The following is a 12,939-nucleotide window of genomic DNA, read 5'->3' as shown; positions in this document are numbered from 1 at the left end:
CCCAAACGTATCAACAGAGCAGTGCAGTTACTCAATTTCTAATTTGCTTGAATTGACTTGAATGAATCATTGATTGAACTTAATGACGTTTTACCTGGAAACATTCAGTATTCAATATAAAAAAATTGCATGAGACAATACACACATTAATGGTTAGGATGAACCTTGTTTCCCAAAGCCTTACTGAATGTAAAACTTCCTTACCTAGAATGGTACCATATTTTTCATTCTCTGGTGTGAAACGTAAAAATCTGAGATGCGATCGGACAACAACGTAAAGTCAATACTAGGAAATACAATGCAAACTGCTCCATCCAGTCTCACTGGTGATGTTCTATCAGCCACTATGTCCTCCTCTGCTTCTGTGCTGTTCCAGGCATCATGCTGCCCTCCCTGACCTCTGCGGTGTACTTCTTCACCTTCCTGGGCCTGTGTACCTGGTGGTCCTTCTGTCGGACCTTCCACCCGCTCATTTTCAGCTGTCTGTGTGTCCTCATGGCCATCTTCAGTGCTGGACACCTGGTGGTTCTCTACCTCTACCAGTTCCAGCTCTTCCAGGAGCTCATCCCACCCGGGGATAGCTACGCCAGGTGAGAAAGTGTGCTGTGGGTGTGTGTGCATGTGTGTATTTTCAGGGGAGGTGTGGCTCAGTTGGTAGAGCGTGGCAATTGCAATGCCAAGGCCGTGGGTTCAATTCCCATGGGGGACCAATGTGAAAAAGTATGTCAAATGTATGTACTCACTACTGTAAGTAAACCTAAAGAGAGTGTCTACTAAAATGTAATGTGAAATGTTTTCATGTAGCTAAAGGCAACCCACCTACATTATTCAAAAAAGCGACACGTCTGTATACATGATCATTTTGAATCACAGCAAATCAGGATAACATCTTCGTGTGTAATCACTTAGCTGTATAGGAATACAGGAACACTGAGGCTCTGACTGTGACCAATAAGATTACCCCTCAAAAAATTGTCTAGGGGATAAAATACACCAAAATAAAATCAAGAAATCCAAGTCTCAAAGACTGAGCCGATTGCATGTGTCAGAGTCGGTGTCAAGTGTCCGTCCGCTGGCTTTGGTCGTATCCGGCGTCACAGCGGGTAAGTTACAATCCGACCGTGAAAGCAATGGTATTTCTTGTGGAAGAGATTACTTGTGTCAAGTTGAAAGGGTGAAGAATTATCTCTCCCTTCCCCTCTCTCTCGCTCTCTCTTTTCTCTCCCCCCTATCTTTCTCTCTCTTTATCAAAACAAAAGAAAGGGAGAGGAATTCCTATGAAAAGCAGCACTGGGAGTTGTCAGTGGACGGTGCACCTTTAAGATTAAAGGGCCCTCTGATAAAACATGTGCATCGTCTGCCTCTTCGCTCCAGACAACACACAACAATGTGTTTGACATCTGCTGGAGGCTGTAGATCATGGTGTATTTAATCTGGCCCCGGCATCAGACACTCAGGCCCGCTCCACCCGCCAACAACTTTACGGAGGATTTTTGAACGGGAATAGCAGTTGGGATGTTGTCATGCCATGGGAATTTTATGTTTTGTGTTTAAAGGAGTGGAGTTGAGCTTGGTATTGACCCAAGACGTTATGTAACGTATTTGGATGTATTTGGGCTTAACTTATAGAGAAGTAAATTAAGGTTGTCAAGGAATGATATAACATACTCAGTGGTATCTCTTGTTGTTTTTTATCTTTAAAGAGGCCATTGCCCCTGGGTCGGGGTGCTCCTGAGCCAAAAGGTATTCCCTAAATAACTAAAGAGTTGTGGTTTCATGAGTTAAGAAATAGACTAATATTACAGTACCTTCAGAAAGTATTCACAGCCGTTTACTTTTTCCATATTTTGTTGTGTTACAGCCTGAATTTAAAATGTATTAAATTGAGATTTTTTGGTCACTGGCCTACACACAATACCCCATAATGTCAAAGGGGAATTAATTAAATTAATTAAAAATGAAAGCTGAAATGTCCTGAGTCAATAAGTAATCAACCACCTTGTTATGGCAAGCCTAAATAAGTTCATTGCCAGCCTAAATAAGTTCAGGAAAATGAAAATGTGCTTAACAAGTCACATAACAAGTTGCATGGACTCACTATATGTGCAATAACAGTGTTTAACATACATTTTTAATGACTACCTCATCTCTGTACCACACATTAAATTATGTAAGGTCCCTCAGTTGAACACATTATCAACCACAAAGACCAGGGAGGTTTTCCAATGCCTCGCAAAGAAGGGCACCTATTGGTATTTGGATAAAAAAAAGAAAAAAATTAAATATCCCTTTGTGCATGGTGAAGTTATTAATTACGCTTCGGATGGTGTCCTGAATACAACGTGTTATGTGAGGCAAATCCAATACAACAAATTACTGAATACCACTCTCCATATTTTCAAGCAGTGGTGGATGCATCATGTTATGAGTATGCTTGTAATCATTAAGGACTGGGGAGATTTTCAGGATAAAAATAAACTAAATGCAGCTTAGCACAGGCAAAATACTAAACCTGGCTCAGTCTGCTTTCCACCAGACATTGGGAAATTAATTCACTTTTCAGCAGGACAATAACGTAAAACACAAGGCCAAATCTACACTGGAATTGCTTACCAAGAAGACAGGGACTGTTCCTGAGTAGCCAAGTTAGTTTTAAATATGCTTGAAAATATATGGCAAAACCTGAAAAATCATCATCTAGCAATGATCAACAACCAATTTTACAGTGTTTTAAGAGTTACAGTTTTGACTTAAAATCTATGGCAAGACCAGAAAATGGTTGTCTAACAATGATCAACAACCAATTTGACAGAGCTTTTTTAGGAATAATGTGCAAATGTTGCACAATCCAGGTATGGAAAGCTCTTAGAGACTTTTCCAGAAAGACTCACAGTTTGCCAAAGGTGATTCTAACATGTTTTGACTTAGGGGGTTGAATACTTATGTACAGTTGAAGTCAGAAGTTTACATACACCTTAGCCAAATATATATAAACTCAGTTTTTCACAATTCCTGACATTTAATCCTAGTTAAAATTCCCTGTCTTAGGTCAGTTAGGATCACCACTTTATTTTAAGAATGTGACATGTCAGAATAATATTAATTAATTAATAATAATATTTCTTTCATCACATTCCCAGTGGGTCAGAAGTTTAAATACACTCAATTAGTATTTGGTAGCATTGCCTTTACATTGTTTAACTTGGGTCAAACATTTCGGGTAGCCTTCCACAAGCTTCCCACAATAAGTTGGGTGAATGTTGGCCCATTCCTCCTGACAGAGCTGGTGTAACTGAGTCAGGTTTGTAGACCTCCTTACTCGCACACGCTTTTTCAGTTCTGCCCACACATTTTCTATGGGATTGAGGTCAGGGCTTTGTGATGGCCACTCCAATACCATGACTTTGTTGTCCTTACGCCATTTTGCCACAACTTTGGAAGTATGCTTGGGGTCATTGTCCATTTGGAAGACCCATTTGCGACCAAGCTTTAACTTCCTGACTGATGTCTTGAGATGTTGCTTCAATATATCCTCATAATTTTCCTCCCTCATGATGCCATCTATTTTGTGAAGTGCACCAGTCCCTCCTGCAGCAAAGCACCCCCACAACATGATGCTGCCACCCCCGTGCTTCACGGTTGGGATGGTGTTCTTCGGCTTGCAAGCGTCCCCCTTTTTCCTCCAAACATAACGATGGTCATTATGGCCAAACAGTTCTATTTTTGTTTCATCAGACCAGAGGACATTTCTCCAAAAAGTACGATCTTTGTCCCCATGTGCAGTTGCAAACCGTAGTCTAGCTTTTTTATTGTGGTTTTGGAGCAGTGGCTTCTTCCTTGCTGAGTGGACTTTCAGGTTATGTTGATATAGGACTTGTTTTACTGTGGATATAGATATTTTTGTACCTGTTTCCTCCAGCATCTTCACAAGGTCCTTTGCTGTTGTTCTGGGATCGATTTGCACTTCGCACCAATTTGCACCAAAGTACGTTCATCTCTAGGAGACAGAACGCATCTCCTTCCTGAGCGGTATGATGGCTGCGTGGTCCCATGGTGTTTATACTTGCGTACTATTATTTGTACAGATGAACGTGGTACCTTCAGGAGTTTGGAAATTGCTCCCAAGGATGAACCAGACTTGTGGAGGTCTACAATTTTTCTTCTGAGGTCTTGGCTGATTTCTTTTGATTTTCCCATGATGTCAAGCAAAGAGGCACTGAGTTTGAAGGTAGGCCTTGAAATACCACCACAGGTACACCTCCAATTGACTCAAATGATGTCAATTAGCCTATCAGAAGCTTCTAAAGCCATTACATAATTTTCTGGAATTCTCCAAGCTGTTTAAAGGCACAGTCAACTTAGTGTATGTAAACTTCTGACCCACTGGAATTGTAATACAATGAATTATAAGTGAAATAATCTGTCTGTAAACAGTTGTTGGAAAAATTACTTGTGTCATGCACAAAGTAGATGTCCTAACTGACTTGCCAAAACTATAGTTTGTTAACAAGAAATTTGTGGAGTGGTTGAAAAACGAGTTTTAATGACTCCAACCTAGGTGTATGTAAACTTCCGACTTCTGTAATCAAGATATATTAGTGTTTTGTTTTTCATATATTTTTTTACAAATGTTGGAATTTTTCTTCCACTTTGACATCACAGAGTATTTTGTGTAGATCGTTTACAAAAAATGACAATTAAATCCATTTTAATCCCACTTTTGTAACACAATAAAATATGTAAAAGTCAAGGGGTGTGAATGCTTTCTGACGGGACTGTGTATTATATGTGTATTTGAACCATACAGGCAACACTTAAGCTAACATTTGAAGTAAATAATTAGCACCTAAACTTATGTACAGACTACTTTGTGGAGTAGGAGTCAGCAGGTAGCCTAGTGGTTAGAGCGTTGAACTAATAACTGAACGTTTGCAAGATCAAATCCCAAGGTAAAAGTCTGTCGTTCTGCCCCAGAACAAGTCACTTAACCCAGTGTTCCTAGGCTGTCATTGAAAATAAGAGTTTGTTCTTAACTGACTTGCCTAGTTAAATAAAAAAATAGTCAGAAGGTGACTCTGAGTAACAAAGACAAGTCACAAGAAATGAGGTCTGTGTTGTATGTAGACTATTTTTATGCTGCCTCTATCCTATCACAGGAACCATCATAAACATTTTACACAAATGGGATCTCCATTTAATGGGAGGCAAAGAAGTGTCACAATGATAAAGAAACAAGATATCAGACCAAAACCTCAAATTAAAACTCTCAAAGTATTTTCGTGATCTACCTTGTCTCTATGGGCATAGTATTTTGTATTTCAGATCATAGGTTTTCATTTCTTATGTGACATTTCCCGATGGAGGAAAGTGTAATAGAAATGAGAGATTAACGACCAGTCGAATCGTTTAGAATTTTACAACCAAGAGATTATTCTCAAAGGTACGGATCATATACTTGATTGCGTCATTCTGTAGCCCGGCTCTAAAGTTTGTGCTGGCAGCATTCTTAGGTTATGTTCTGAAATCTGAAAAGTTATTGTACGATGACAGGGGCGCAACTTTCACTGGGTACGGGGGGGACATGCCCCCCCCCCCCCCCCCCCCACATTCTGAAATTGCATTTTTGTCCCCCCCAGGTTTATCATTGGAATGTGATTTTTTTGTGTGCTTTAGGACCATGCGGATCCCTACGAGCAGTCGGGTAGGCTGTTTGGAGGGTTTACCCCCCCAAAAAGTTATAGTAATAATAATAATCCCCCACTTTTAAAACCAAAGTTGAGCCCCTGTACGATGATGTGCAACCACTGAGCATCAGGAGACTACCGTAGGGTAAATAGATTTTTAGATTGTGACGGGTTTAATGTGTTCCAACTAACCACTGTATTTCAACTAGATCTTAGTTAAGGGTAACATCGGTATCCCACAAATCACTGTACTCTGCTCATTTCCTCACACAATCTATCCCCTTATTTAGGCCCTGCAGTTCCATAAACTCAGAATACCTCTACTCTAGATAAGCACACACACTTCAACCCCCACTCCCCCAACACACACACACACACACACACACACACACACACACACACACACACACACACACACACACACACACACACACACACACACACACACAGTTTGTGACCCATACTGACACACACACACAATCCCACCCACTCTGTGACCCAGGGCATCTAGACAAGTAGTACCCCCTCCCCACACACACACGCTGCACTCACACACTCTGACCTGGTACATTCCCCAAGCCACCCACTCCCATTTCAACCTAGGTCAAGGGCATCTAGACAAGTAGTCGTCGTCGTCCCCCCCACACACACACACACACACACTCCCCCAGCCACCCTGTGACCGAGTCGGGTGCATCTGGCCCCTCCATCCACCCAGCCCCTATCAGGGCCCAGAGAGAACCAGACCAGGGAGAGGTGGCACCGGCCGGCCCAGCTCCGGCTCCCCTCCGCTCCACCGACCCAGGTGGTTCTCATTACGCCAGCCCATTCTTGGCCCGCTCAGAAATTACACAGCTGGTTTCAGGGAACTCGACACGAATTGTGGGAGCGAGCGAGAGAGGGAGAAAAAATCTAAGCTGACTGGTTCAAAGAGAGAGAGACAGAGAGACGGCGAGAGAGAGAGAGAGAGAGAGAGAGAGAGAGAGAGAGAGAGAGAGAGAGAGAGAAGTGAGCCCCTAAGTAAAGTAGATGCAATTTATCTAAATTAGGGCATGATCAGACTCTTTTTAGATGGAGAACGCTGTAACAATGCTTGAACTACACCAACAGGCAGTCCTGGGGAGGGATGGTCAATATAGTGTTACTGTTGCTTGGTGCCGGTAACATTGTTTCAGAAAGGCCTTAGTGAAGGATACAGGACTAATTGCTGAAAGCGCTCGTTCACCCTGAAATGTGCCCCCCAACTAGTTGGCCAAATCTGTAACTGACGACAGAACACAAACACCTTACAAACCAGTTGTCAGAGAACTGCTTGTGTGTGTCTGTGTGTGTTCATGTGGTGGGGAGTGGTCCAAAGGCTGTTCTGTATTTGGAGTTTGCTGTAACGCTGTATATTATTGTTCTTTATACAACGGGTGGGTCTAATCCTGAATGCTGATTGGTTGAAACCGCATTCCAGCCGGTGTCTATTCCACAAGTTACCACCGGCGAAATCTATGATGTTAAAATGCCTATTTACTCTGTTCCATCTGACAGCGCAATGGACTGTCTCATCAGCTCAGCCAGGGAATTTATAAGCTTAATCTCTACTATACTGTACAAAGCATCTAGCATCGGAGAGACAGACAGCAAGGTTTATACAAATCTCCTCTGTTGAAAACGAAATGTTATTCTAAAAGAAACGTGAGATACAGAACAAAAAGACTGAACGACTGGGTCACGTCCATAGATACAGAACAAAAAGACTGAACGACTGGGTCGCGTCTATGGCAACCGAACAAATAGAACGAACGACCAGCCGGCTTGGGTAGCAACCCTAACCCTAGATTTGTGTCGGGACTATATCTTGTGGAAGGATGAAATAATATGAATACATTTATCAAAATAACTTTTTTAATGAAAATATGTAAATCATTATTTGAATATGTTGGTAACCCGTCGTATAAAAGTGATAATAAGTGTGTGTGTGTGTGTGTGTGTGTGTGTGTGTGTGTGTGTGTGTGTGTGTGTGTGTGTGTGTGTGTGTGTGTGTGTGTGTGTGTGTGTGTGTGTGTGTGTGTGTGTGTGTGTGTGTGTGTGTGAGGGGAGGGGTATTCTGTGACATAACAGTACAAATAAACACAATGCGATCGACCTTCAAGACCGTCTTGCTTTAATGTGTCGAACGTTAGCACCCCATTCGCTCTCTCAAAATCACCAGGAACGACATTACATTTCATGCAAACTCCTAAAAAAGCATTTTGAAACAATACAGTGTTATGTGAAAGACTTAAGACACAGAACACCCCAATGCTGTGAGTTTATATTTGTACTGAAACATATTTCTCCTTGGAAGTACAGTGAAAGAAGAAGCAAAGGGATGAGAAATAAATGAGTGGGGTTGGGATCTTTCTCTATACGACTACACTCATTTCTTTAATGAAACCCATTATTCTACCACTTGATCAGACCATTTTGCTGAATTGGGGTTGGTCTATGAGACAACGGCCCAGGAGTTAGTCTATGAGACAAAGGCCCAGGAGTTAGTCTATGAGACAAAGGCCCAGGAGTTAGTCTATGAGACAAAGGCCCAGGAGTTAGTCTGTGAGACAAAGGCCCAGGAGTTAGTCTATGAGACAAAGGCCCAGGAGTTAGTCTATGAGACAAAGGCCCAGGAGTTAGTCTATGAGACAAAGGCCCAGGAGTTAGTCTATGAAACAAAGGCCCAGGAGTTAGTCTGTGAGACAAAGGCCCAGGAGTTAGTCTGTGAGACTAAGGCCCAGGAGTTAGTCTGTGAGACTAAGGCCCAGGAGTTAGTCTATGAGACTAAGGCCCAGGAGTTAGTCTATGAGACAAAGGCCCAGGAGTTAGTCTATGAAACAAAGGCCCAGGAGTTAGTCTGTGAGACAAAGGCCCAGGAGTTAGTCTGTGAGACAAAGGCCCAGGAGTTAGTCTATGAGACAAAGGCCCAGGAGTTAGTCTATGAAACAAAGGCCCAGGAGTTAGTCTGTGAGACAAAGGCCCAGGAGGTAGTCTGTGAGACAAAGGCCCAGGAGTAAGTCTGTGAGACTAAGGCCCAAAATATTCCCCAAATTGGTACGCTGCCCACCACTAATAGTTACAGTACTGGGCTGATTCTGTGCAGCGTTGTCTTGCCAATGGGCGAAAACAAAGAACCCTCTGACAATCAAATAGTCACAATCACTACCAGCTTTGTAATTTGACATTTGCGGGTGAGGATACCGTTTTGGTTACTACCCGAGCTCTAACCGAAATATGTGTGCTTTTCAATTTAGACCCAAACTGCGGAATAAAAACTACTTGAAAGTAGCCCATAAAATGCCAAATGGGTTTTTTGCTATAAGTGTTTATCACAGCGTCAGCGCAAGAATGGGTGTATCAATGACTCAGGCGTCTGTGTGTGTTCTTGTTGTGTATCCAATCGGTGTCGTTTGCATGTAGTAGTGCTTATGACTCGACAAATTACATATTTGATCTCCTGCAATCCCTGTTGTAGATTAGTTCTTATTTCTGAACCACGTTCGCTGACTATCTTCCTTGGGAAACCATGACAATCCATGGCAGATTAGAATGACCCATACAGTGCCCTGTGGCATTTGATTCCTCGTTTCCTATCTCCTCATCGCCTCTCCTCTGACCTCCTCCAATGTGTTTTGAGAAGGAGGCGAGGAGAGAGGACATGAGGAATCAAATAAATACTATTGACATTCACCCTATGCCACTTGATTGAAGACACACCAGTAGTCAGTGGTTAGCATTCCCCAGCTGTGGCAGCAGTGCTTGGGCATGAAAGCATCTGGTTCGGAGGCTGGCTATGCCAAGGAGGCAGAGGATATAACACATTTATTCCTTTGGCCAGTTGAAAAGAGCCACGCACCTAAACCCATCGTGTTACTAAGTGTGTTCTAGGTTCTATTTCTTATTAATAAAAGCTGCAGTTTTAGAATGTTTGTGCACCTCAAGGCTCATAGGCCGACCTACTCCTAACAGGACATGACGGCCGTGATCCCAAAGACAACTATTCTGGTCGATTATAGCGGCATGATATAAATCCAAAATGAAAGACTGCTGGAGTGACTATTGTGCACTTTGGCATCTCTCCCTCTCTTTTCTCTCGTTCTGTCTCCCTTTCTTTCCTTTCCCCGGGATACATCTGTTGTTGTTTTGCTTGCGGACTGCCTTCTTTAGTGTTATTAAAACAGGAGAGAGAGAGAGAGAGAGAGAGAGAGAGAGAGAGAGAGAGAGAGAGAGAGAGAGAGAGAGAGAGAGAGAGAGAGAGAGAGAGAGAGAGAGAGAGAGAGAGAGAGAGAGAGAGAGAGAGAGAGAGAGAGAGAGAGAGAGAGAGAGAGAGAGAGAGAGAGAGAGAGAGAGAGAGAGAGAGAGAGAGAGAGAGAGAGAGAGAGAGAGAGAGAGAGAGAGAGAGAGAGAGAGAGAGAGAGAGAGAGAGAGAGAGAGAGAGAGAGAGAGAGAGAGAGAGAGAGAGAGAGAGCATAACATTGTTACTGCTGGTGTAAATTGAAAGTGTTTCTGAGAATACTAAGATGTTATGCCAGGGAATTGTGGGTTTTGTGGTTCCGGAGACATGCTTCAAGCAGTTGCAGTTGTTTATACCAGTGACTTTGTCTTGGTGGGTCCCCAGCACTGGGCTGCAGCCCATATTCATACTATCTACATTCATTATCTCATCGAAAATACACAGCATTATAGAAACATATCAAATCAAATGGTATTAGTCACATGCGCTGAATACAACAGGTTACAGTGAAATGCTTACTTACGAGCCCCTAACCAACAATGCAGTTAAAAAATATATGGATAAGAATAAGAAATAAAAGTAACAAGTAACTAAAGAGAAGCAGTAAAATAACAAAAGCGAGATTATATACAGGGGGGTACTGGTACAGAGTCAATGTGCGGGGGCACCGGTTAGTTGAGGTAATATGTACATGTAGGTAGAGTTATTAAAGTGACTATGCATAGATGAAAACAACAGAGAGTAGCAGCGGTGTAAAAGAGGGGGAGAGGGGGGGCAATGCAAATAGTCTGGGTAGCAATTTGATTCGATGTTCAGGATTCTTATGGTTTGGGGTTAGAAGCTGTTTAGAAGCCTCTTGGACCTAGACTTGGCGCTCCGGTACCGCTTGCCGTGCGGTAGCAGAGAGAACAGTCTATGACTAGGGTGGCTGGAGTCTTTGACAATTTTTAGGGCCTTCCTCTGACACCGCCTGGTATAGAGGTCCTGGATGGCAGGAAGCTTGGCCCCAGTGATGTACTGGGCCATTCGCACCACCTCCGTAGTGCCTTGCGGTTGGAGGCCGAGCAGTTGATGCAACCAGTCAGGATGCTCTCGATGGTGCAGCTGTAGAACCTTTTGAGGATCTTTTCAGTCTCCTGAGGGGGAATAGGTTTTGTTGTGCCCTCTTCACGACTGTCTTGGTGTGCTTGGACCATGTTAGTTTGTTTGTGATGTGGACACCAAGGAACTTGAAGCTCTCAACCTGCTCCACTGCAGCCCCGTCGATGAGAACGGGGGCATGCTCGGTCCTCTTTTTTCCTGTAGTCCACAATCATCTCCTTGATCACGTTGAGGGAGAGGTTGTTGTCACACTGTCACACTGTCTTTCAAGTCTTGTCCATGTAAAAAGTGTGTGTTTGATCATTTATGGTATGTGAGTATATGACTTGGGAGAACTAATCAAATGTACTGTCTGGTTATGCTACTCATCAGGGTTACCATTCCAGAGAGTGCTGTACCAGTAGAAGTTCATTTTTTACATGTAGCCAACTGCCAAGATGCAGAGGGGGGTAATTGTAATTAAAGAGGGAATAAAAGTAATGGAGGTGTTTCATTCTGTAATATCCTCTGTGCTACTGCTGACTGCTGCTATTCTCTAATTCTCAGAATCCCTTCCACAAGTATTTGCTTGCCTATTCAGTAATATAATATGCCCCATTCTGGTTATTTCTCTCTCTCTCTGTCTCTCTCTCTCTCTGTCTCTCTGTCTCTCTCTCTCTCTATTTCTCTCTCAGCTATACATGGTGAATGGCATGTCAATAGAATGTGGCTGGATTGTTCTCAGATTTTTAAGAGCACTTCAAGATCACCGCACAACTGTGCAAGAAATAATGCTCTCCCCACCCCGCCTTTCTCCCCCTCTCCATCTGCCCGTCCTTCCCTCCCTCTCCATCTGCCCGTCCTTCCCTCCCTCTCACATTCCTCCCTCCACCAGTCTGTTTGGCATCTCGTCGGTGGTACAGACTGACTGTTCCTACACCTGGATGTTCCGGGTCAACCCGGCGCTGGCCTGGCACCACTATGTCAACCCCATCATGCTGCTGGTGCTCTACTACACCCTGGCCACGCTTATACGCCTCTGGCTCCAAGACCCCACAGACATGGTGAGTTAAAGTTATTATAACACTGTGGCCATATTGGGGCAGGGCCCCGGAGCTACATGGTGAATTAACTTTGCAGTAACACTGACGCCATTTTTGTTCAGGGCCCTTTGGTACACTGTGCACTCCATTACAGAATCCACGCTGCACCAACATGGTGGCTGTCTAACTGTATAGGGTCTACTGTAAAACCACTACCATTTTGGTGCAGTGTAGCTGTGTTGAACTGTATTTTTATAATTGAAAGGGGTATTTTAATTTGTGGTTCAAAACATGGGCGTATCCATATTTACTGAATGAGTCACTCATTCAGCATGCGTCAAACTAAATTGACACAGAGGAAACCTGCATATTCTTCCTCACATCCACAGTTCTTGGAAATGGTTGGATCTTACGAAGCTGTGGAGGATGACTCACTACACAGATGAGACACATGTACACAGACATCCTGACTATGTACAGAAGTTATATTACGCACACCTGTACTGTAATAATATTACACACACCTGTACTGTAGTAATATTACACACACCTGTACTGTAGTAATATTACACACACCTGTACTGTAGTAATATTACACACACCTGTACTGTAGTAATATTACACACACCTGTACTGTAGTAACATTACACACAACTGTACTGTACTGTAGTAATATTACACACACCTGTACTGTAGTAATATTACACACACCTGTACTGTACTGCTGTAATATTATACACACCTGTACTGTACTGTAGTAGTATTACACACACATGTACTGTAGTAATATTACAAACACCTGTACTGTACTGTAATAATATTACACACACCTGTACTGTAGTAATATTACACACACCTGTACTGTACTGTAGTAATA

At 42.9% G+C, this 12,939-nt stretch overlaps 1 protein-coding gene across 1 annotated transcript in view; it reads left to right on the top strand.

The window, feature by feature from the left end:
- The window catches only part of LOC139531787 (piezo-type mechanosensitive ion channel component 2-like), a 151,127-nt gene that overhangs the window by 96,003 nt on the left and 42,185 nt on the right, over positions 1-12,939 (top strand). The window contains exons 7-8 of the mRNA XM_071328627.1: positions 377-590; positions 11,915-12,083. Of these exons, the coding sequence (XP_071184728.1) occupies positions 377-590; positions 11,915-12,083 (383 nt within the window). The remainder of the gene's footprint in view (positions 1-376; positions 591-11,914; positions 12,084-12,939) is intronic.

The sequence above is a fragment of the Salvelinus alpinus genome, chromosome 10 (assembly GCF_045679555.1).
Source record: "Salvelinus alpinus chromosome 10, SLU_Salpinus.1, whole genome shotgun sequence".
Lineage (NCBI taxonomy): Eukaryota > Metazoa > Chordata > Actinopteri > Salmoniformes > Salmonidae > Salvelinus > Salvelinus alpinus.
The sequence above is the reverse complement of the archived record's forward strand: the minus strand, read 5'-3'. Positions and strand labels throughout refer to the sequence as shown.